The sequence below is a fragment of the Phyllostomus discolor genome, chromosome 5 (assembly GCF_004126475.2).
Source record: "Phyllostomus discolor isolate MPI-MPIP mPhyDis1 chromosome 5, mPhyDis1.pri.v3, whole genome shotgun sequence".
NCBI classification, from domain to species: domain Eukaryota; kingdom Metazoa; phylum Chordata; class Mammalia; order Chiroptera; family Phyllostomidae; genus Phyllostomus; species Phyllostomus discolor.
In genome coordinates this window covers 19,940,509-19,965,901 of record NC_040907.2, presented here as the reverse complement: position 1 = coordinate 19,965,901, position 25,393 = coordinate 19,940,509, and the positions used below count along the sequence as shown (strand labels likewise).

Sequence of the window (25,393 nt, the reverse complement as noted above, 5' to 3'; positions counted from 1 at the left end):
ATTAGTGAGCACATTCTGTCCTCTAACTTGGAAGAGGGAGAAATAGGTTGAACATTTTGACTGTCTTATGAGCAAACTTTCTCAAAAGCTTTCAGTGTTTTAACTCCCAGAGGGACAAAAGTTCAAACACTGACCCACCTTGGTTTAGGTCAAGGAAGGGACTTCTGCACAGCCCACGAATCTCATCACTTCGGCAGCTCGTACTGCGCCTCTCTAGAGCTGACCATGATTCTGCCTTCTCACTCAGGAGGCGTGGGCATGTTCTGAATCATCTCCGTCCTGTGTTACTAAAACCTGCTTCATTTTCCCTACAACCTTTCCCTGATTGAGGGATGAGTCATCCTTTATGGGGACTCACAAGCACCTGGCCCCCGACATCATCCCCAGCTCCAGAACCTCTCCAACATCTTGCTAAGACAGTTCCATCCGTTCCTGTAATTAGATCACCCTCCCACTTTGAACCCCAGAATTCCAGGGGTAAGAGGACGCAAGATACACTGGGGCCTGGGGCTGGGAAGATCATTCATTCACCACATGTTTGCTGACTCCGGACATGATCCTGGCCCTGTAGGATGTGGAGGTAATTTACAACACAGTCGCTGTCCTCGTGGAGCTCACAGTCTACCGGGGGAAATAAACAAAGTCAGACAAGTACAGTAAATCTCAGTAAAAGCTATAACAAAGGTATCACAAACCACGCGTGAGCCCAAAGGGAGGGCACTTCTCCCAGATCACAGTGATAAGGAAGGCCTCAGGGAGGAAGTGACAGTTGAGCTGAGATTTGAAATTTCAATAGGAACTCTTGTCTGAAGAATTCCTATTTCAGGAAGACTTGTGATAGGTGGGAGTGATGTGGGGCCAGAGGCTAGTTCTGCTGAGGTCAGCCAGGCCACCCCTGGTCCCACAGAACAGACTTAAGAGTGAGTCAGCCAGGCCTTGGAACAGGTGTCCCAGGCACACGATGCAGCCACAAACCTGGCGAGGGCTAGTCTAGTCGCAGCCCCAGCGGAATCCACTGCGATTATAAGGATTAAATGAGACAATGTATGTGAAGTGCCTAGCTTAGCAAGAGTGCTCAGTAAATGGTAGCTGTGGTTGTTGCTATTGAACCGCATTGATAGCATCGCAGAGGCAATCGGCAGAAGCTCCCTCTGGAGGATGCCCCACGGAGGGCCTGGTAGTGGACTGTTACATCCCAGCTGATCCTTTGTGGGCTGGCGGATCTTCTTTTGTGGAAATGAGCTCTTTGGAGAATCTGACGAAAGCTGTGAACCCTCTCCCCAGAAAAAGGCACATCTGCTCACAGGAAGCTTTGCAGATTATTTTAGGGACTTCACAGACTCCTGGGAGCCTGCTAGTCATGGAACCTGGTTGGACACAGCTGTTTCTCGCCCAAGCATGGCTGAGAAAAGTTCCCACTATGATCTCACCTTGTTATTCCAAGTGAAAGCCTCAGCCCATGTTGTTGCAATTCTGTGAGTATCCTGTATGCTTTAAAACACCAGGCGGCACGCAAAGGGATGGGTGGAGGAGGGAGACCAGTGAAGAGACCATTTTAATAGCCCAGGGAGAAGATGGGGCTGGCTTTGGTCCTGCAAGGCCCTCCCTGTGCTCGGTGTCATGCTCTGCCCTGTCATCATTCTGAATTTGGTAACAAGGAGCCTTGCATTTTTATTCTGCACTGTACCCCACAAATCATGTAGCCAGTCCTAGGAAGAAGATAATAATGCATTTGAGCGCTTACTATGTAAGCAGCTTACAAGTGGCAGTGCTGGATCTGGAACCCAGGCTGTTTGGGTCCAAACCGTGGTGTTAGTATTATACTGCCTTCTGAGACGAGAGGACGGGTGAGAGTAGGGAGGAACGGCAAGAATAAGAAACATCTGGCTCTGTTTCTTCTTCTGCCAGAGTACTAGTCTCCACTCATCTGCCTCTCCTTCTCTCCTCTTACCTTCTCGAGTATCAGTGTCATCTCCTCAGGGAGGTCCTTCCTGGTCTCCAGACCTGATTTATGCCCCTTCAGTCTCTCTTTACTCCTTACTACCCTTGAAGGTGCCCATCAGAATTCATCATTATGTATTTATTTATGTGTTTTCTTGTTTTAAGGACAATTCCTCACTAGAATGTTCTCTCAGTAACTGCAGAGACCAGTGCGTCCCCTTCTCACCAGTGGAGAGCCTGGCACATAGTAGGTATTTCATAAATACTAGCTGGAAGGTACCGTTCACAGGTCAGATGGGAGAGAGAAGCTTGGAGGGAGGATGAGGGACTCCCACCTGAGTGATGCTGATCACCAAGAGACTAGGAGACGTTAGGCACGGGGCAGGGATGATGATGAGATGGACCTGAGGCGTGTTTGAGCGTTGAGTGCCTCCCCAGGGCGTCTTGGAGAGAGCCATCTTCTGCTGGCAAGCCCTTCCCGACTCCCTTGTCCACTGCAGCCTGGGTTAGGGGCTGGGCACAGCCGCCCCCCTGGGCAGACCCGCCCCTAGGAGCCTGACTGGGAAGCTCCCGCCGTGGGTTCTGGAACGGCAGGGCTCACCTCTGGATCCCGGACCTCCCAGGATGTGCATGTAGTCCGGGCTCAAGAAATGCTAGTAGAAGAAGACAAGGAAGGAAGAGAATGTCACCAGGCATTGGGGAGGGAAGCTGGGATGCGGAGCAGCGGTCCGGGAACTGGAGTGGAAGCGGAGGGCCAGGGTTTGAACACTAAGCCCTGAGAGACGGGACGGACAGTTTGGTGCTGGAGCAAGCGAGTGCTTTGTTCGCGTAAATGCGTTTCGTCTTCGCGGCAGCCCTGAAGCAGACGTGATTATTCCTACTTTGTTTAAGAACGCTGAAGCCCAGAGAGGTGACGCGATTTGCCCAAGGTCACACCGAGTGAGCAAGCGGGGAAGTTCGGGTTTGACCGAAGGCTGTCAGCCTCCAAGCCTGTACTCTTCCCACTTCACTCCCGGCCGCATCCCCTCAACTCTCCACTTCCCTACCCCTTCCTACCTCCCTTCCACTCCCGAGGCCGCCCCGCCCCACCTCTCCCCTCCCACCCTCCCTCTCGGTGTCGGCGGCGGCAGCGGCGGAGCCACGTGGTGGGGCCGGGAAGCGGCGGCCGCGGAGCGCCCGGGCGGCTGCCCCAGCTGGGCAGTGCTGCTCTGCGCCGCGCTGCGCTCGGTGCCTTCGCTCCGCGCTCCGCGCCAGCCGCCCCGGGGCAGGAGGCGCGCCGGGCTGCCGGCCGGTCAGACAAAGAAGGCGCGGCTCGGCACAGCCAGCGCGCGGGTGGAAGGACCATGGACTCAGAGCGCAGGCGGCCCGCCTCAGCCCTGAGGACCCGGCGCTCCCGGGCCCGGCCCTAGGCGCCCGGCCCCGCCGCCCGGGGCGCCCAGAGGGAAGAACGCGGAGCCCGCGCGGTGCGGAGGACGAGCGAGAGGGGCGCCGCGGCGGACGGCCTGCGCGGCCCCTGGAGCCATGGGCAAGTGCAGCGGGCGCTGCACGCTCGTCGCCTTCTGCTGCCTGCAGCTGGTGAGCGCCGCGCTCCCGGGCGGCCGGAGCAGGGTGGGGCGCGGTGGGGCGGGGTCCCAGGGCGTGCGGGTTGGGTGCTGTGTCCCTGTGTGTGTGTCTGGTGAGAGTGCCGGGGTAGGGTGGGGGGGTCTGGAGTCAGGGAAAGGACGGGCGGAGCCTGCTCCTGCTGGCCGTGCAGTCTCTTTGTGTGCGCTTCTCGCCCGCCCGGCGCTCCCCAGTCCCGGAGTGCGCCCTGTGCGCGAGTCCCGGGCCCGACTCGCGCCTGGGGCTCCACGCATCTGGCCCACCCTGTACCGGGGGCCTCCTGTTGGGAGGTGCGCTGTGGGACTGTGGCTGGTTGGGGCGGGGTGTGTGCCCGGGGCTGGTTTATGGATCCGCTGAGATCCCCGCCGTTTGTTTTCCTCTAGATCACTGGTTTGCGTGGGTCTCCCTTCCTCTGGGTTTCTGCCTCTTGGTCTCCGCCCCTGTGAGTGTTTCTCACAAAAGTCTCTGCCCCTGTGTGTGTCTCTCTCGGGTTTCTCTTCGGTTTGTCTCTAGATCTCTGACCATTTCTGGTCCGTGTTCATCCGTCTGTGCTGGGATCTTGTTGGGATACTAGACTCCAGGAACCGTTCACTCCTTTGTGCTGTTTCTGCCTCCCTTCACCCTCCTGATTGGGCAGGCCCGCGAATGGAGAGCCACCTCCCTGGAAAGGGTCACAAGGAGCTGCCCGGTACTGAGCCAGTCTGACCAAACCGGGTGCTGGACTGTCCTCCTGCTCTGGCTGTGGCCACTGCGGCCGAGGGCGTTCCATCAGTGGTCAGTTCCACCAGAGCATCCCGGGTGAGGGCCGGCAGAGCAGCTCCGCTGCCCGGGCTGGCGCTGATGGCAGTGGGGATACTGGGGTGCTCTAGGGTGCTCTGGGGAGGACGGGAGCATCTGAGGACACTAGCCTAACCCCGGCCTGGGGAACTCAGGCTCTTGTCTCAGGGAAGCCAGGGGAGTGAATTCAGAAGCTGAACGGGACCAACTGCCCTTCAACTCAGTCTCTGGCAGGTGGATTTGGGAAGGTGGTTAAGGAGAGGCCGGGGTCACCTGCCTTCCCTACAGCGGAGGCTCAACCACAAGAGGTTTTGGAAGCTGTGTGCTCCTCTAGGCAGAGATGCATGGGGACCTCCTTGGGCAAAGCTCTCGAGCCTGAGTGTGAGTTGTGCCTGCCTCCGTGATCTGAGTCTCCCCTTTCCCTGCACCGTTGCCCCTGCTCCACCATAGGTGCCTGCAGTAACCCAGAGTGAAGCGGTGAGCCTGGGTGTGCAGACCTCCCCATTCATCTTGCCTCTCCCCTCTTGGGGACACCAGCCCCAGACCTGCCGTCCGCAGACCTGCCCTCTTGGGCAGCGGTAGAAACAGCCCAGCCTAGATGATCTAGCCCTGCTCCCAGCTGTGGGACGCAGGCAGGTGACTCCCCCTCCCTGGGCTGCCTTGGTCCACCTCTCTGTAAATTGCTCATCCTTGAGGGTTACAGAGGAGATTAATTAAGATCGTGTAGAATGGAAACTCCAGAAGGGTAGAAATGATCTGTTTTGTTCCCTGCTAAATCCCCAGCAGCTGGAACAGTGCCTGGCACTCCATTAATATTTGTAAAATAAATGAATGAATCAGTTATTTTGGCAACTCCTGGCTCACAGCAGAAACGCCTTTCTTTATGTACTACTTTGAGGAACATAAAATGCCAAGAAGTGCTGAAACAGAGGATCCTTTTTTTCCTGCGTTCATTTTTAAATTTTCAGCTGGGACTTTCCTTTATTAGAAAAGTAATATACACATGTCGTAAAAGTGAATAAATCCATAAGTAAATCGAACAGAGCAGAAGATAAAGCTAAGTTTCCCTCTGTGCCCAGCTCCATGCCCCAAAGGAAAGCACCATTAATAGCTTGCCCCGTGCTCCTTCTGTTACTGATAATAACAAGAGGTAGCTTTAGGGAGCACTTACTAGGTGCTGGGCACCCTCGTAAGCACTTTTCCTTGTAAATCCTCATGGTGGCCCTATAAAGTAATTCGCCCAAAGTTCTACAGTTAGGAGCCAGGCTTTGCAGCCAGGCAGCTGACCAGCATCCTCTGTTGCCTTCTTAATTATAAAGCAAGTAGCTCTGGCCCTGATTAAGTCAGGGGTCCCAGGGGACGTGCTTGCTACTCTCTATAGAGAGATGAAGGTGGCGGGTGGAGGCAACCTCCCTGCCTCCATAGCTCTCACCAGCTAAGTAAACCCACCCTTCCATATCGAGGGTTCACCAGCACAAGGGGTTCTGGACTTAGATGTGACCTGGCTGGGACTCTGAATCTCCTATGTCTTGGCTGGGCAGCTTTGGACAGCTTGAGAAGGTTGCAGGAGATACCTTGGGGAAGGGCTCGAAAGAGGGACTTGAAAATTGGCCTCTTGGCTCCGTTGCTCTGTGTGGGCTGACTGCAGAGTGGGTCCCTTCCGTGGTCAGCCCCAGGAGCCTCTGCTACCTGGCAGCTTCCGTCATGTGCTCCCGGATGCTGGAATTCACCAGCCTGACGTCATCCCAGGGAGAAGGGAGCCTATTTTGTCATCCAGTGGAAAGGAACTGAGAAGGAAGAGGCTGTTGGTTTCTTGACTGAAAACTTTATGAAAGGAACTATGTCATTTTCCTTTCTTGAATGGGGTTTGATCATTACGGTAAAACCATCCAGTTCTAAACATTCTTCTGCCACTGGGGTAGACTTGTTCTGGGGGAGGGAGCAGGGTGTGAGGGTGTACTGGAGAGGAGGAGAAGCAGGTGGGGACCGTCCCATTCCGGTGAACTAGGATCGGGACAAGGCTCTGGAGTCTGACAAGTCAGACCTGGGTCTGAGTCCTGACTGTCACTTTCTAGTCCTGTGGTCCTGGGCAAGTTGCTTACTCTCACTGAGCCACAGTTTTGTCCTCTGTTAAAGGAAGATAATGTTCCCAGTTCTTAGGGTTGTGCGGATTAAATGCTTCTCATGAACTTAGCAGTGTGCCAGGCACAGAACAAGATTCAGTGAACAGTAGCATCTTAATCGTGCCATACCGTGGAATGTTCTCCTGGAGGTGCGGCCCACGTACCCGGCGGCCCCTGGCACTCTTCCTTCGGGGCGCACAGCAAGTCCTGGGCCCCGAGCTGAGAGGCAGGAGGCCTGGAGTTCAAGCCTGGTTCTGCCACTGACATCCTGTGAACTTGGGCAATTCTTCTCCGCACTGCAAGCCTCGGTTTTTCCATTTGTGAAATGGGAAGAACCATTAGTCTGTGCCGCCAGGGCCCTGCCCGCTCTGCCCACCTGGGCCTCAGGGATGAGGTCTGGGCTGGCCTGGAGGTTCCGTTCTGTAGACTCTCTTAGGTCCCTTGCTCTCCTGGCTTCTACTTGATGTATGATCTCGACATTATTAATGCCATCCACACCCTGATTTTTATGTGTTCCCCTTTGCCCTCTCCTGTCCAGACCCTGCCCTTCTTTCCTCGTCCACCTCCTTCCTGAAACCTCACAGGCCGCTCTATTCTTCCCGTAAGAGGATGCACCGAGGAGATTCACCCAAGGGAGTCATCATCAATTTCTTCATCATTGCCATTATTACTCCTATTTCTGGAGTCCTGTGCTAAGCACTTTATATGCATTACCTCATTTAACCAAATGAGCTTACATATATAAAGTGCTTGGCAGAGCGCCTGGGACATGTTCAACACTCACTCAGGGTGAGCTGTTTTACTGTTTTTATCCTTCTTATATTTGATTCCACACAATGGGAGAGATGTGATTCTCCCCCTTTTCAGGGGATGAAATTGAGGCTCAGAGGGGCGGTGAGCTTTGCCCAGGACCACTGAGCTAGTCAGTGGCAGAACCAGGAGGCGGGCACCCTTCTGTCTGCACAGGGCCGCCCTCTCCGCCCTGTGCCACTCTGCGGCTCTCATTTAAGCAGTGTGTGACCTCAGACGAGTCTGTGCGTTGCTTCAAGCCTCAGTTTCCTCATCTGAAAATGGAAATGATACAATTTCAATAGGATCGTGCACACACCTGGCACCGGGAGCCGGTGAGTGCCCAGCAATACATCACTGCCATGGTTGTTCTTGTCCCAGCTCTCTGTGACCTTGGACGTGCGCATTCACTCCTCCGGACCCCAGTGTCTTCCTCTGCCAACGAGAGTCCTCCCTGCCTCTCAGCTGCAAAAAGGGCTTAGCCAGGTGCCATATACATAGTGAGTACCCAGAAAAATGTCGGTTTTCATTCTCTTCCCTCCTGAAATGCTCTTTGCTTTCTGGAAGGTGGTGGGTGAGGGGGAAAATATGTAGCTTCCTGCTGAGCTGCGAGTAATGGTGTGAAACGTGGTCAACCTGATTGATGTCGTTATTAGCCACAGTGATGGTGAAGACTGGAGGGAGACAGCTCCTGTGGGGGCCTGAGCTCTGAAGCAGCTGCGCCTGCAAGCTCATGGCTTTCTGGGGAGCGGCTGGCTCTGCTGTGGGTGCTTCAGGCTTCAGAGCCAGGAGCATGAAATTGTCCGGGCCACTGACCCCTTTAGACAGGTGGGGGCTGGGTGGTCAACTCCCTTTTGCAGGTGAACAGACTGAGGCCAAACAGCTCTCAAGACCCTTGGGATGTTGGCAGAGCAGGAAGGAATGGAGAAGGGGACCTCCAGGGCATGGGGCGATGGCCCTGCTTCTCCTTTGTGGAGGTGGGTGGGTGATTTTGAGATAAGCTGCCCATAAATGGCAGCTGCTGTGAAAGTTGGCACAGGGGTTAGGAGCAATACCTCTCGGGTCAGACCACCATCGCTGCCTTGATTTGCGACTTCCGGAAAATCCCTTACCTTTTCTGAGCCTCTGCCTCTCTCCTATAAAGTGGTCAGAACAGCAGCCCCTACCCCATGGCAGTTTGGGGTTCCATGGGACAGTGCCCAAAGAGCACAGTGCCTAGCCGGGGGGATATACTGCTGGTGGCTAGCTCTTATTTGCCTTGAGGTTTGGACAAGTCACTTCTGTCCCCGTATCTGTGTGGATTAAGGATTTAGTGGTCATCCCCATGAGCTCTTCAAGTATTAATTTCTTTTTTAAAAAAACATGTTATTTATTTATTTTTAGAGAGAAAGGAAGGGAGGGAGAAAGAGAGGGAAAGGAACACTGATTAGTTGCCTCCTGCACACCCCCAACCAGTGACCACGCCTGCAACCCAGGCATGTGCCCTGACCGGGAATCGAACCAGTGACCTTTCAGTTTGCCGGATGACGCCCGACCCACTGAACCACAACAGTTAGGGCAAGTCTTAGTTTCTTTATATGAAAAGAAATGTATGATTCAGCGGTAACTAATAATAACAAAAACAACAGTAACAATAAACAACTTTTTAAATTTGGTGTCTGCTAGGAGCTAGGCACTGTGGTAAGCACTTTGCATACCTGTCCCTTGTTACTGTCTGGCTTATTCATGGCCACATATATGGTTAAGGACAGAATGAGGATTCAAACCCAGATCTAGGGCTCCTAGCTTTGACCTTGCATGGCCCATTTCTCCCCCTAGAAGGTGGTGGGCATGCTGGATGTGGAAGCCAATGGAGAAATCTGAATCCTTCCTCAGCCACTAGGGGTTGTTACTAGATGTCAGATATTCTGAGTTGCTTGTTCAAATGTTCCACCAACCCCCACACCATACCCATTTCTAGTCATCCCAAAGCCTGTGTTGGGTTTAAGGAAACTGTGATGCAGGTTGAGAAAAAGTTACCCAGGGCCCTGGCTGGTGTGGCTCAGTGGATTGAGCACCAGCCTGCAAACCAAAGGGTCACTGGTTGGACTCCCAGTCTAGGGCACATGCCTGGGTTGCGGGCCAGGTCCCCAGTAGGTGTGTGCAAGAGACGACCACACATTGATGCTTCTCTGCCTCTCTTTCTCCCTCCCTTCCCCTCTGTCTAAATAAATAAAATCTTAAAAAAAAAAAAGAAAGAGAAAAAGTTACCCAGGGAAGAAATTAACCTGTATTGAAGACTTATCAGCCTTCATGGATATGGTTTTTATACCTATTCACTGATGGGTATACTGAGGCTCAGAAGAAGGAAATCACTTGTTACCAAGGAAACAGATACAGTATAGATAGGCCTCAGATGAGTGACCAAGGGGTACGGATTTGAGCAGCTGTACAATCTGAACCAAGCTGCAATCGTTGAAGTCCCTTCTTTCCTCTAGTTTCAGGGAGGGGTGAGTGCTGGAGAGCAGGCTGAGAGCAGAGATGTGTTTTGTTTTGTTTTGTTTTGTTTCAAAGCTGGTTCTGGGCCACAGGGAGTGGAGCCGCCTTAGCCCTGGGAATCCCAGTGCCACTGCCGCTGGCCTCCCTCCTCCATCTGGAAAGGCAGGGGGACGGTGATTCGGAGACCGAGGGAGAGTCTCAGGCAGCAAGCGGGTCTCCCTGAGACGCATGCTTCTGCCAGCAAACACCGAGGTTTCAGGAGGTCTGCTCTGTAGTTGCAGGTTTTAACGGGTTGCCATGGCCTCCTGACCCCTGCCTCTCAAAGCGGCTGGCGAATCCTGGGGCAGGAGGTTGATGAGGAAGAACTTGCGCTTTGGCGTCAGGCTGGGGTTTGAGTTCCATCTCTGCCTCTTTGTAGCCGGGTGACCTCAGGCAGGACACTTAACCTCTCTGAGCTTCCACCTGCGTTTCTCTAAATCAGGATAATAATCATCTGCCTCAGAGAGTTGTAGGAAGCTCCTCTGAGGTAAGATATGCTGAGTATGCCCTGGCCGATACAAGTTGTGGGTTCCATCCCTGATCAGGTTACATATAAGAATCAACTAATGAATGCATAAATAAGTGGAACAACAAATCGATATTTCTTTCTCTTTAAAAAAATATATATGCTGAGTAGGAGCTCATAAAAGGTTTATTATACTCTTGAATGTCCCAGAAATGAGAAAGCAGGTTCTATGAATCTGAATACTGTGAGGGTAGGAAATGGGACACGGTGGCCTGGTGGCCTTGGCCTTGACTGCCCCTTGGTCTTCTCTTCCATAACATGGGGACTGTATTGAGAGTGACCTGAGATAATGCAGGGAGGGCCCAGGCACAGAGCCCGGCGCTCACTCAGAGGGAATCGGAGAGAAAGGTTTGACCCCTGTGTTCCCCTCTGTAAAGGGAGAAGCTTAGCCTCCAGCTCTGAGTCATCGGTGAGTTCTGGCCTTCCCCGTGGAGATCACAAGATCAGAGCGGCTGCCTCGCTGGCCCACCCTGCTGCCGACAGCAGTGACTGGTGGGAGTACCAGGCTCTGGGGAGAGGAGGAGAGTCTGCCTTGGTTGGCCTGCTCCAGGCTTTGCATCTGGGTGTCAGGTTGTCAGGGACTCAGGTGACACCTTTCCACTTTCTGTGTGAATGAATGTTCACACTGGCCCCATCCCAAATGCCCACATGGTATGTTTGGTAGTAAAATAAAGTCTCAGGCCACAGAGCGCCTGGTCACCACAGGTGAGCTTCCTGAACTCCAGGAAAGCTACATACTTTTGGGTCAAAGAGTAAGAATTGCCACCAGCCATCCCTATCGGGCATTGCATTCAGCAAATATTGGTGAAGAACCCACAGAGTCCCGGACACAGTCCTAAGTGCCGATTCGCCTTAGGGTGCAGGATATGCTGCAAGCCAAAAATCCCACGGTTCTCGTACCCACTTGCTGTGCAGCTTTGAGCTGGCTCCACCTCTCTCGGAGCCTTGTTTTCTCCAGTCTGTGATGCCGTGCCGTGGAGGAGAGAGTGTGATAGCGGTTTTCACACTGGCTACAGAGGCTCTGCAGTAGAGGACTGGTGATCAGGTGAGGAGTCCCCTGTCCCTTGCAGTGGTGAAGAACTTGTATATGGGTTGGATGACCACTCGGACACATGATGGATCTCATGGATCCCTTGGAGCCTCCAGATGTGATTCTGAGTCCTGAGAGAACAGTGACAATAGCGTAAAATGGTATTTAGTATGAATAATTAAAATTGTGAGCATTTTTGTGCTGTAACCAAGTGCCTTTGCCTTAAGCATGCTCCTACCCCCACCCCCACCCCCAAATCACAAAACCCGGCACAGGAAGTGGGGGAAATGGGAATCTATAGGCATTTTTCCCAATGACTGCTCTGGCTGCCCTTTGACCTGGAAGGGAAGGCAGCCCTGAGGTTTTCAGGTTAGGGATAGTTCCAAGGCTCTTTTTTTTTGGGAGGGGGGTAAATTCTGCAGCCCCAGCCTGAACCAGAGATGTGGGTTTTCAATTACACAATTAAATGCACAATTAGACATAATTACCAGTGCTCAGAGCCCGAGACTGCTCATAATAGGCGTGTAATCTACTGCAGCCTCTGTTTATACTACTCAGCGCGCTCCCTAATGATGCCAGGATGCCTTCACACTGCACTGTTGCCATGGAGATGAGCCCGCCACCACCACCATGCCTGGCTGACAAATGGTGTTCTGGTCCGGGTCTCTGGGTTGTTTCTGAGGCCTCTGCAGCCAGCCAGGTGGGCTGGGAAGGTGGGTCAGTCCTCCCTCCCTTCTGACACACCCCACTGGCTTGAGCCAGCCTCGGAGCCGCCAGGGAGGACAGGAGAGGGCAGCCTCAGCCTCCCCCCACCTCCTGGAGTCCTCAAGCCTGGAGTAGGATGGCCCAGGTGCAGTGACAGGTCTTGTGGTCATCGCGCCAGCTGAGGTCCGGATGGGCCTTGCATATAGCTGGTTGCCACATAGGCCTGGGTCTGCCGTGAACCGGCCCTGGGACCTCGGACAAGTCCTCACCCCTCTTTGGGGCTCTGTTTCCCCATATGTGAAATGAACTGCAGGGTCTCTGCATGTGGTGCCACCTAGTAGAGGAGATTCTTCGAGCGCTTGCGGCACACTGCCTGCTGCTGTAAGGGCCTCACCTGTGGTGGCTCACTCACCCTCACCACGCCCCTCTTTTGTAGAGGCGGAGCCTGATGCTGCTGGCAGTCTGACTCGAGGCCGCCACTCGCACCATCTAACGTAGGGCCTCACACAGGTCATCTCGTATCCGCCTCGCAGCCGCCCCAGAGGTGAACCGTTGTTATGCCTGTGTCATGGGTGAGGGCTCTGAGGTTCAGAGAACTGAGGTCATTTGCTGAAAATCACACAACAGTGCAGTGGCAGAACAGGTTCTGCTTAATGCCAAAGCCAAGATTCCTAACTTTGGCTTCTTAGTGAAGTCAGGAAGGGGTAAACAGATTTCCTTCCATAAGCACATACCAAGGATGACCATTATCCCACCTGGTCTGGCCACAGCTGCTGAGGAAGCAGAGAAACCTGAGGTCCCCCAGACCCAGCACACTGCTTTGACCTTGAAGAACTTCTGGCCTCATTCTAACTGCCCTGGGTGAACCTTCATAACATATAGTCTGTCATTCCCATTTAACAGATAAAGCAACTGAGGCTCAAGAAGCTCAAGGGCATTGCCCAGGGCCTCACAGCTGGCGAGTGGCGGAGCAGGGATCCTCGCCCAGAGCCCCTGCTCTCTCCTACCGGGTGTCCGCCAGCATGGAGATGTGGGTGCGCCCCCTGCCACTTCCCTGGAGCTCCCAGCTGCTTGGCTGGTTCTTAGAGAATAAGGCATCCGGACCAAAGGGCGATCAGAGGGTAAGGGGGACAGTGCCCACCTGGCCCTGCTCAGGGTTCTGTCCAGTTGGATGATCCCCCCTTTTACACCCTGGTGTCTTGGTTTTCTGAGAGGGGCTGCCAGACACTACCACTGCCCCTGCTCTGTGCAGCCGGGAGAACTAGGAAATACCCAAGGCCATGGTGCGAGTCAGTGGCAGAGTTGGGACTGCGACCCAGAACCAACTTAGGGCACTTGTTAGCTTCATTTCACACCCCCACCCGTCCTTTGGAGAGAGAGGCTTGGGGACTGTGGTGTGCATGTTTGTGTTTCCATGTATGTACTCAAAACTGCACACAGCTCCGTGCCTGGGCGTTTGTGGGGCAGACACCAGCACGTTGAGATTTGTGGATCAATAAACATCCCTTCCCACTTCCTCCCTCTTCATTTATTCATGAACTCTGAACTCCTTGGCTCCAGAGAAACTGCCTGGAAGAAAGCAATTAGAGCATAATTAGAATCACTTCTATTATCAACTCTCAGCAGGAGGGGAAGGGAGGCTGCTAGAGCATGGGGGTGGCCCCCAGAGTTCCCTCCAGTCCCAGCTCCAGCAGCTGCCCATTTAGCTTCTGCTCACCCCCTGGCGCTCAGCCTCCCTGAAGTCCTGGGCACCAGTCCACCTGCAGCAGGAAATGAGGATCTCACCCCCAGGGGTATCCAAGCGCTTGATAAGGCTAGGGAGGAGGGCTTTCTGCTCGCATACTACCTTAGAGTAGATGACTTCTAAGTCCCTTCTGTGCTGAGCTTGGGTGGTCCCGGCCAGGGCCTGGGCTGGGCACTGCAGGAAAACTAAGAAGCTCATGGCTCCTGCTTTCTCGAAAACATCCCTGTGTGGGATTGCAGTGAGTGACAACTGCAATGACAACAGGAAATGTAAATTACCAGGAGGGAGCAGTTTACCAGACAGGACTCCATGCATGGCCAGGTGATTAGTGTAGTAATAACAGCACCAGCAGTCCGTGTTTATGGACTGTTTCTGACCCCGTAGCCACTGCTCTTCCCCACCACGTGTCCCACCAGCTGAGAGAGGTCACCCAGGAGCCCTGTCGGTCCCTTCTCCCTGAGAAAGAGGAAGACAAAAGACGCAGGGAGGTGTCAGGCACTGTGTTTCTCACTTCAGATGAATTTCCTCGATCGGGCAAGACCCCTGAGTGGTAGATACTAGTGTTTTCCCCGATGTACAGGTGAGGAATCGGGCTCAGGAAGTGGCAAAGCCCGCCCAAGGTTATGCAGTGTTGGTCCGGGACTCAAACCCAGGCCTCCCGGACTCTAGAAGCCTCATGCTTTGTGCTCCTCCAGGTTGGAGAGGGCACTTTGCTCTCTTCTGAGCTGCCGTTTGGGCCTGAGCTTCCTTGTTGGGCTGTTGAATGTGCCCCGAGTGTCCGTCTCCTGGCGGCAGGTGACACATTGAATCCTCTTGTTCCTCCTTTTCTCACTGTGTCAGCTGAAGAGAGTGGGAGAGGCCCGCCACTGATCTGGGTCACCGCCCCCAGACTGGAGTCCGTGCCCCCAGAACCAGCCTGGCAACGGAAAGGGGAGGCCTGGCAGCTGAGGGTCTCGGGCCCCTTGAGAGAAGGTCGCCATGGATACAGGAGCCCCTGCTGTAACCAAGGAGATAGCCCCCAGCCCTTAGGCTGTGACGAGGAAGGCATGGCTTCATGATGGGAAACTGCCCCCCACCCTCGAGGGGGCCCAAATGGACAGAGGAGGGGGTGAAGGGCAAACATAGTCAGAGGGGGGCTGTGGGGCCAGTGGGGCTCCCTCTTGGGAGTGGGGACGGGTACCTGGGAACAACCAGGCTTCCTTCTTCTCTTACCCTGCCCCACCTGAGGGGACGTTGCCATGATAACCAGTTCCCCTTCGCTGACCCTCTGTAAGGAGCTGTCCCGTTTCTCCCAGTGACAGGTGGTTACCCTGGCAACAGGCCCTGTGCCCAGCAGGGGTCTCTGACTTCCCAGTGGCCCTTTCCCTCACTGCTGCAGGCAGCAGCTCTGTCCAGTTGGAGGGTAAGTCCAAGCGGGGCCAGCTTTCAGCTGTGGGCCTTTACCAGCCCCTCCGGGGCAGCCCAGTGATCTTGACCCAGTGCAGTCCTGATGTTCTGGCCTGACCCCCGCCCGGTTTATGGCCTGTCTATGGCTCCTCCTTGCCTTCAGGGGGAGGGCTACCTGGGGGTAGGGGTGGGATCTCACACTTGAGCGTGCATCAGAATCAGCCAGAGGGCTTATTAAAATACATTTTTGGGCCTTGCCCCATGTTTCTGATTTAGTCTGTCTGAGGATTTGCCTTTCTAACAAGTTCTGAGGTGCTGCTGATGCTCTGGTGTGGGGATCACACCCTGAGAATTAGTGGTATAACCATTGGGCCACCGGGCTGCCCAGCTGGCCCGCCAACCCTGACACTAACCACCTCCAGTCCCTGAGCTCCGGCCACCAGCTGCGCCTCACACTTCGGTGCCTTTGCACCTGCTGTTCTGGCCTCCGGAAGTCCTTCCCCCTCTGCATCTCTTTAAGGCTGGCTGGCCCATTATTTCCTCTCTGGAGCTTCTCTGTGTTCTATAGCCCTACCACACCTTGACGTCTCCCTGTGGGCTCTGGCTACATCCTGTCCCCACTGACTCTGTGATGGCAGGCACCACATGCTTGGAATTCATTCCTGTTCCCACATGGACTCTCCCTCCCTTGACTGAGTTCTCTGAGGCCCAGAGAGATGTCCGGGCCACCTGACCCTCAGAAGTCCCTCAGTGAATGTGTGGAGCTTGAACGAACCCCACGAGCAGACAGAAAACGCAGGTGAAGGGTCACAAAGCCTTGTTTACCCAGCCGGCCAGGCGTTCGTTGTTGCTTACTCTGGACCAGGTGCTGTGCTAGGTGCTGGGCACTCAGTGGTGTGGGGGGCATGGGTCCTGCGCCTGTGAGCTCAGGTGCTATCAGCGATCCAGTTGCGACGCGGCCAGTGCTGCACAGGAGAAGAGGCGGTGCAGGATCTGGGTGTGACGGAGAGGGCTTCTCAGAGACGGTGGTCCGTGCGGAGCGGAGCAGTCTACACGCAGAGCACGGACGGACCTGTGCGCAGACCTTGCTGCACTGGCTCCTCACCGCAGCCCTGCCAGGCAGAACTGTCATCCTCGTTTTACAGATGAGCCGATGGGACCCGAGAGGGGAATTCACTGGGCCACGTGGCAGGTCTGTGGTTTGCAGGATTCCAACGCCAAATCCCAAGCTCGCTCTGTCCCCCCACCCCCACCCCCGGTGCAGCCTGCAGTGCCCAGGCACCTGTGAGGCCTGAGACGCTGGTTTGGGAACCTGTCTTCAGTGAGGATTTACCAGTTTCCTCGTGGCATATCCCACAGTCCCCTGTCCAGTCAGCCCCAAGCCCGCCTTCAGGACCTGCCAGGGCTCCTTCTGAGGACAGCCTGGGTGGCTGGTGTGCACATCCCCGCCCATGGACAAAAAGCGGCTGTGGGGGAGAGGGGCAGGTGTGGGTGTTGGCCACGTGTGTGTCCAGACCTGTGTGTGAGGCCCCCGCCCAGAAGGAAGCTGGAAGAGGCTACACTGTCTTCTAGTACAGAACTCGAAGGAGTCAGAGAAATTTAAATTCACAGCCTGGCCTTCCACACCGTTACATCTGGGGAGAAGACAACATATTTAATTGAAGAGTTTGTTAGCTTAGCTTGTAACTTAAATATTTAGACATGCTTGTTTCGGCCCTGGAGACCCCCGTGTTACAGAGAAGGGTCTGGCCGCGGTGTGGGGTGCAGGCAGGGGCTTCCAGGTACCTGAGCAGCCTCTGGTGGTTCTGGCTGCTCCAGCCTGTCACTGCTTGTCTGCTGTCAGCGGCCCCGTGCGCCATCTGAGTAGGCTGCTGTCCCCAAGCTGCCACAAGCTGTCATCCCCAAGATAGGCCACCAGGGATGCAGGGATCCCCCACTAAAGTGAGAGGCCGTCTGGGGGCCATCCTGGCCATCACACTGTGGTCGTCAGCTGTGGCAGGCTGGGCTGGTTGCCCCCACCCCGGGCCTGATGGGACAGGATTGGAGTGGGAGGGAGAGGGTCGAGCTTTATTGAGGCCTGCCCCAGGCGATGATGAGACACCCTGTTTCTGCTACTCCTTGGGAGTGTGAGCTCAGTCAGGTTGCTCAGCCTCTCTGAGCCGAGTTTTTTCCTCTGTAAAAGGCCTCTTAGGGCTACTGAGCAAACTCAGTGACAGAACCCATGAAAAGCACTTGGCATAGCCCCTGGCCCTTCGCCAATGCTTAGGACGGGGTAGCTGCTGTAATCACGGCTAACAGGAGCCACGAGCTGGCCCTTGGAAGGTGGTGCGTGTAGAAGCCACACAGTCAGGACTGTTTGCCGAGCGGGAAGCTCCCAGGCAGAAGATTCTGGACTTCGGAAGCCAGGAGGGTCCCCAGAGAACATCCCTCCAACCCCTTGTTTGAACAGACAGGTCCACAGAGGCTCAGGGAGGCCATGGGGCCTATTGGGCCCAACCCCTAGGCCCGGCATCAGGGCCCTTCGTGGACTGTTCTAGGGAGTGGACTGATGCCGTTTCTGGAAAGGACGGCAGTTGGGTGTGTGATTTCAGACAAAAATACCCTGAGCAAAAATAAACACCCCCAGGTGGGTGGGAGTGGTCCACTCCTCTGCTCCCTTCTGGGCAGCCACGGCAGGTCTGCAGCTAGAGCCCTCCTCCCCCATGGTCTCCAGGTTTCCAGGCAGATGGTGAGGGGGCAGTGGCAAAGGGACCCATCAGTCCAGGGAGTGCCACTAATGTCGTGATGCCACATGCATTCCCAGGAGATGGGGCTCGGACCCCACTCTGACACCTGGTAACCTCAAGAAAAGGCGTCACTCTCCCGCTCTGGAAAATGGGGACACCGCTCCCCCAGCAGGGTAGTAAGTCCGTTCCTCGTGGACACTGGGGCCAGAAGACCTGGTTCAAACCCCTAGCATCCATGTGACCTTGGGCAGTTCTCTTCCACAGGCTTCGGTTTCCCAGGCGGGAAGCCAGGATGACCTCAGCCTCTACCTGGCATGTTTTCTGTGAGGATTAAATGAATCAAAGCCTGCTAAGCAGTCAAGAGATACTCGGCATGTAATGTGTTAGCTGTTATCTCTGGTGATCAAACAAAAGGCCACCCACCTGTAAAGCGCCATGCTCAGCATATTCACATAGTAGGCACTTATGAACTGTTTCTTCCTTTTCCTTCCTCCTGTGAACCCCAGGCCTGGAGATCAGGCAGGGACCCCGTTCTCAGGAGGGGCCCTCCCTCCACCCTCCGCACACCTCTTCCTCCAGCAGGCTCTGGCCCAGGGCCAGGAAATGATTGCAGGAGTCAGCTCCACTCCCTCCTCCCAGCTCCTCTGCCCTCCCTGTAATCTTCAGCCAGCCTGGGGGCAGAGGCAGGGGAGGGGAGGCTGCAGTATCTGGTGAGAGCCTGGGCTCTGGGGTCATACCCTCCTGGGTTTGCCACAGCTCTGCCCCCTCTCCGGCTCTGAGATCTTAGGCTGCGCTCCTCCCTCTAGAACTGGGGCGGCGACCCCTCCCTCGCTCGTGGTTGAGGACTAAATGAGATGACGCACATGAAGCACTAGGCGCAGAGCTGAAACAGTAAGTGCGCACAAAATATTAGCCGTCGTCATTAATACCAGCATTAAAGTTCAGAGGCAGGCATTTTGAAGGGAAATACTTCAGCCCAGTCCCCGGGGAGGGGGCACCCTCTCAGGGGCCAGGGCTGGATCCTGAGTAGGGCCTCTCCTTCACCCCTTCTTACTGCCCTGGCTCTCCCTGGTCCCAATGAGCCCTCCCCCGTCCTCCTTTGGGCTGGACCAGAAAGAGCAGCCCTATGCCCCCGAACTGGTAGATGACCAGGAAAGAAAGAGGAAGACAAGATGGAGAAATGAGCCCTGGCTGGTGTAGCTCAGTGGATTGAGTGCGGTCCATAAACCAAAGGGTCACCAGTTCGATTCCCAGTCAGGGCATATGCCTGGGTTGCTGGCCAGATCCCCAGTAGGGGGTGTGTAGGAGGCAAGCACACATTGATGTTTCTCTCCCTCTCTTTCTCCTCCTTCCCCTCTCTCTAAAAATAACTAAATATCTTTTAAAAATTAAAAAAGGATGGAGAGATGACACTCCTTCCATTCATGTATCCCTTTGTGCCCCGGGTGAAGTAGAGCAGGAGACCTGCACACGTGAGCCGACCTTTACCACACCGGAGAGCAAGGGCCATGTCAAGGAACAGGTACCACGCTGGCAGGCCCCAGCTTCACCTCTCTGAACCTCAGTGTCTTTCTCTGTCCAATGGGGCTAATAATCCCACCTTACAGTGGCAGCGTAAACCACAAACTGGGCCGTGAGGGCCTGTTTAGATGCCCGTAGCTGTGTGATTCTCCACTGGAAGGGGAAGCGGGGAAGCTGGGATGGGAGCCAAGGATGGGAGGATAATGGAAGGGGAATCTGGAAGCCCCAGGGGAGGAGCTCCTGATGCCCACCACTGTTGCTAGGCAGACTTCCCCACCTGGCCTTTAGTCAGGGAAGCCAGAAGTGTTTGCTGTTGCCATAGCAAAGGGGCTGGTTTTCAGCAGTATTTCCTTCTTGGGAGCTTCGGTACAGGAGGTGCCACTAAATAAGTCAGGGAATTGGATTTTTCCCTCTCTCTCTATCAGGTCACAGCAAGAGTGACTCACCCCAGAGAAGGGGCCTCCCAGCTCATTTCCAGATGTTGACCGGAAGCACTGACCTGACACCTCTGGTTTGATGCTCAAGGGCCTGGCGCCCCCTCTCCAGCGGTCAGCTGTCTTCCTGCTCAGCCTCCGACCCTGCCACATTGGCATCTGGCCATGGGTCGCACCCTTCCCTCTGTGGCCCCTCTCCCTCCCATTTCCCCTGACCTAGCCACTGGGATCTTTTCTGGATTTTTCTACTGGCCAAGCTCCCTCCCACCACAGGAACTTGGCACAAGCTCTTTCCTCGTCCCCAACCTTTTCTCCTGGATAACCCCTCTTCCTTCAGATCGCTTCCTCTGGAACGTCTTCCTTGACCAGTTTCATCACGGCTCTCATCCTTGGCGCCTCTCCTTCCGAGCAGTCGGTGCAACAGTATTTTGTTTTGCGTGTGTGTGTGTGTGTGTGTGTGGTTTCCTCTCCCCCGCCCCCACCGAATGAAAGCCCCACGAAGACAAGAGCTGTGTCTGGGATTTTTCTCCTCTTCTTTTCCCCTTCCTTCTCCTCCTCTTCCTTCTCCTTATTCTTTTTTTTAATTACTTTATTGTTGTTCATCCTTATTCTTTATTGAGGTATGATTTATATACCATAAAATTCACCGTTTAAAAGTATAGACGTCAGCGGTTTCTAGTATGCACACAGAATATGTGCAACCATCACCACTATCGAACTCCAGAACATCTTCATCCTCCAAAAAAAGCGTCAAACCCACCCACTGCAGTCTCTGCCCTTTCCCTCCTGCCAGCCTGTGGCCACCACGAGTCTGCTCGCCGTGTCCCTGGGTCTGCCTGTTCGGACATCGTGTGGAGGTGTGAGCACGCAACCTGTGGTCCTCTCTGACCGACTTCTTTCTCGTAGCATGGGGTTTTTAAGATTCACTCGTGTTGCAGCATGTGGCGGTACTCCGTTCCTTTTTGCGGCTAACAGTCCATGTGTGGACAGGCCACAGTTTGTCTGTCCATTAGCCCGTCGTTCCCACCTTTTGGCTGCTATTAGTTATTAATAACTAATAATGCCGCTTCGAACACCCCTGGGGCAGTTCCGTGTGAACTGTTTTCAGTTCTCAGGCATCTACTCGAAACGCAGCTGCTGGGTCCTGTGATCACTGTGTTTAATTTTTCGAGGAACCGGCCTGGATTCCGCAGCGGCTGCGCCATTCCATGTTCCCACCAGCAGTGCGTGAGGGTCCGCTTTCTGTACGTTCCCTCCCAGATCTGCCGTTATCTGCCTTTTTTCTCTTAGCTATCCTCCTTGGTGTACAATAGTATCTGTGGTTTTGATTTTTATTTCCCTGTTGACTAATGATGTTGAGTACTCCTTTACGCACTTATCGGCCATTTGTGTATCTTCTTTGGAGACGTTTCTATTCCAATCTTTTGCCCATTTTTTTTTAAGATTTTATTTATTTATTTTTAGAGAGGGAAAGGAGGGAGATAGAGAGGGAGAGAAACATCAATGTGCGGTTGCTGGGGGTTATGGCCTGCAACCCAGGCATGTACCCTGGCTGGGAATCGAACCTGGGACACACTTTGCCCATTTTTTAATTGGGTTGTTCATTAGTTTATTGTCAAGGTGTAAGAGTTGGTGTATATTCTGGATTCTAGACCCTTATCACATCTATGACTTGCAAATATTTTCTCCCATTCCGTGGGTTGGCTTTTTACTGTCTTGATAGTATCCTTTGATGTTCAAGTTTTCATTTTGACGATGTCCAATTTATCCAGTTTTTCTTTGGCTGCTTGTGTTTTTGGTATCATATCTAAGACATGACACATTTTGCCGGGTATAATGCATGCCCGTGTTTTTTTGGCCCAGACTTTCAAGAAAAAAAATCTTTCGTGTTAATTTTTAAATTCAATTATTTATTTATTTATTTATATTTAGATACTTGTTTTTTGTGTTATAAAGGAATTTAGTTTTGAACATATGGTACAAGAAATTTTATGTAACAATTATAAAATGTATGAACAGATACGAGGTACAAGAAATTTTAAAAAGAATGAAAAACATTTACATAGATACAGAGTTAGTATTGCCCATGTATAATGCACATCCTTCCTTTTCCCTCAAAAATTTGGGCAAAAAAAGTATGCATTATACACGGCAGAACATAGTATACTTATTGCAAGGTCCCTCAGATTTATGCTTATGGGCTCTTCTAAGAGTTTTATAGTTGTAGCTCTTACAATAGGTCTGCAATCCATTTTGAGTTAGCTTTTCTATGTGGTGTGAGGCAGGGGTCCAACCCAATTCTTTTGCATGTGGATCCACAGATGTCGCAGCACGGTTTGCAGGAAAGACTGCTTTCTGCATTGAGCTGTCTCGGCACCCTTGTTGAAAATCAATGAACTCCAAATATACGGGTTTATTGTTGGACTCTCAATTCTGTCCCGTTAATCTATATACCTAACCTTATATGTCCATACCATACTCTCGTGATTACTGCAGTGCCATATATGTTTGGAATTCAAGAAATATAAGGCCTCACTCTGGCGGATGTAACTCAGTGGATTGAGCGCTGGCTGTGAACCAAAGCATCGCAGGTTCGATTCCCAGTCAGGGCACATGCCTGGGTTGCAGGCCACAGCCCTCAGCTACCACACATTGATGTTTCTCTCTCTCTCTCTCTTTCTCCCTCCCTTCCCTCTCTAAAAATAAGGAAATAAAATCTTTTAAAAAAATTACTGAAGACTCCAAAGAATTAAAAATAAAGAAAAGAAATATAAGGCCTCTAACTTTATTCTTTTTCAGGTTTATTTTGGCTATTCTGGGTCCCTTGTGTTTCTATACAAATTTTAGGACCAGCTTAACCATTTCTGCAAAGGAAAAAAAAATGTAGTTGGAATTTTAACTACATTTGTATTGAATCTATGAGATCAATTTGGGAATACTGCCAACTTAACAGTATTAAGTGTTCCAATCCATGAAAACTGACTGCCTTTCTATCTATTTAATTTCTTTCAACAATATCTATAGTTTTGGGCGTGTGAATCTTTTACCTCCTTGGTTAAATTTATCCTAAGCACTTCATTCTTTTTGATGCTGTTGTGAAGGGAATTTTCTTAAATCAATTTTGGACTGTTTATTGCTAATATATAGAAATACAACTGATTTTTGAGTGTTAATCTTAGATCTTGCAACATTGCTGATTTAACTTAGTAGCTTTAAGTTTTTTATAGATTCTTTAGGGTTGTCTATGTACAAGATCATGTCATCTGCATATCTAGTGTTACTTCTTCCTTTCCAATCCAGATGCCTTTGATTGATTTCTTTTTCTTGCCTAATTGTCAATACAATTAGACTTCAATACAATGCTGGATAGAAATGAGGAGAGTGGATAGTCTTGCCTTGTTCCTGAATTTAGGGGAAGCATGTTCAGACTTTTCACCATCGAATACGACATTGACTGTTGGTATTTCAGACATGCCCTTAACCAGTTTGAAAAAGTTCCCTCTGTTCCCATTTTGTTGAGTGTTTTTATCATGAAAGGGGCTGGGTCTGATTTTGCTTTTGCTCACCACTGTAGCTCCAATATCTAGTATTGTGGCTACTAATGGCCAGTAGAGCCAGTCTTCTCAAGACCTTTCCTACAGTGACTCCCACTGGCCATGTCCTTGACCTCGGGCTTGGATCCTTTCTTTTCACTCCTCTCAGCCTTACTCTGGCCTCGGCTTAAGTTCTAGTGTAAGCTGAGCCGCTTACTAGCCGTGTGGCCTGTAGGTGGTGGGGACAGGATTCTCACCCAGTCTGATAGCATCTCAGATTGCAGATCCTGCACCTGCCAGGTTGGGGGTGGACATTAAGCGACAGGATACATACAGATGCTGTGCATCTGTGCGGAGCATCGATCCTATCCTGATTTCCAGGGAAACTAACTGAAGAGGAGGCTCTGTTTCATAGTAGAATGCTGGATGCATGTCTGTTTCAGATAAGACAGACTCGCAGAAGAGTCCTCTCTTGCAGCTAGCTGTTGAGGGTGCTCAGGTGGGGAGGGGGTGGGGCCTGAACACTGCTGCGCTGCTACTTTGGGCCCAGGTGGAACAGGAAGTGGGAGCCCTGGGGGTATCCCCTATGAGGGGGCAACCTGATGGTTTCTTGATCTCAGTTGTCCTATTGGATACACCCTTAACCCAGAAGGCAAAAAGGGCAGGGATTACAGTTCTCATTTTACAGGTAAGGAAACGGAAGCCCTAAAAGGTCACGCAATTTGCCTGAGGTCTCAGCAACATAATTCTGAGTCCGACAGGCCGTCCCAGACCCACACCAGAGCCCAGTAAGGAAGAGCCGGGGAAAGTCAGCAGAGTTTGGTAGGGCAGCACCTGGTCCGGTGTCTGCTGGAGCGTCTCTGCTACAGGCCCGGGCCGACTGCGACCAAAGGCTGGCAGGCATGAGAGAGCCCCGGTCAGCTTCCAGGGAGCTCTGGGAGGGAGCCCTGAGGCCCAGAAAACTGTGTCCCCATGTGAGAGGTCTCCACAGGTGATGGAAAGCAGGTAGACCGCCCTGCTTGGGGAGATAGCAAAAGGGCTGCAGGAAAACCCCTGTCTGTGTTGTTTCATGAGCGAGGAAGAAAGGCCTTCAGAAAAAGAGACCTTCCCCAGCGAAGGAAGCCGGGAGCAAGAAAGCTTCAGCGGCGGCTGAGCTAGGTCAGGGCACAGGTCTCCAGGAGCACGGAGTGGAGAGTGGCTTGTAGAGGGGGGGACAATTGGACTCAGCTGATGAGAGAATGGCATTGGTCAGGTGCCCCTTCTGGGCCAAGTGCCATATTTTTGCATCCTTTAATGTCAACTGCCAAAGGTAGGTTTCATCTTTTCCTTGATATAGATGAGGAAACTGAGGCTCAGGGGTGGTTTAGAAAGTTGCTGGCAGTCACATGGCTAGTAAAGGGTGGATTTGAACAGAACACGTCTCAGCACCATCGATGGCACTAGTAGATTCCCTGGGAGGGTTGCTGGTTTCAGCAGGAAGGGGGTCAGGCCACAGTCAGGATGCTGTGTGGGCCCAGCAGCCAATGGTGGGCCAGAGAGCTAATGGGGAAATGTAGGGTGGTGGTGGGCAGGCGTCAGAGCCCACAGGTCTGTGTTCGAATCCTGCCTCTGCCACACACCTGCTGTGTGACCTAGGGTCTGTTATTCTGCTCCCTGGGCCTCTGTTTCCACATGTGGAAAAAACACCGCTCAAGAGTGGAGAGGAGGAAGTGAAGTGGACACAGCCCACACAGGGCAGGTCCCCAAAGGGAGGTCCTTGCTGTCTGGGCCTGTGCAACGCTGACACTTGAAGTCCATCATCTGTGCCCCCAGTGGAGGGGTGTGCCGTGAATGCTTGTGGGTGAAGAAGGAGAGAAAGGGCAGAGGAGGGCCCAGCTGGAGGTGGGGGCAAGTCCTACCAGCCCCCAAAGGGGCCTGCATACCAGGACAGCTGTGTCTCTTCTCCTTCAGAAATGGTCCTCTGTGGGGATGCAGGCCCAGAATCTTCACTGTGGGTGACATCATCAAAGCTGACGTGGCTCCTACCCATGGCTCCAGGCAGA

At 53.1% G+C, this 25,393-nt stretch overlaps 1 protein-coding gene across 2 annotated transcripts in view; it reads left to right on the top strand.

Annotated features, from left to right (window-relative positions):
* Positions 1–3,130: 3,130 nt before the first annotated feature.
* Positions 3,131–25,393, top strand: part of NKAIN1 (sodium/potassium transporting ATPase interacting 1) — a 42,680-nt gene continuing 20,417 nt past the window's right edge. Inside the window, exon 1 of one of the 2 annotated variants that reach the window (XM_036025669.1) lies at positions 3,131–3,516. In XM_036025669.1, the coding sequence (XP_035881562.1) occupies positions 3,463–3,516 (54 nt within the window). In that variant the 5' untranslated portion in view covers positions 3,131–3,462. The remainder of the gene's footprint in view (positions 3,517–25,393) is intronic. The other variant, XM_036025668.1, reaches the window with a different exon arrangement.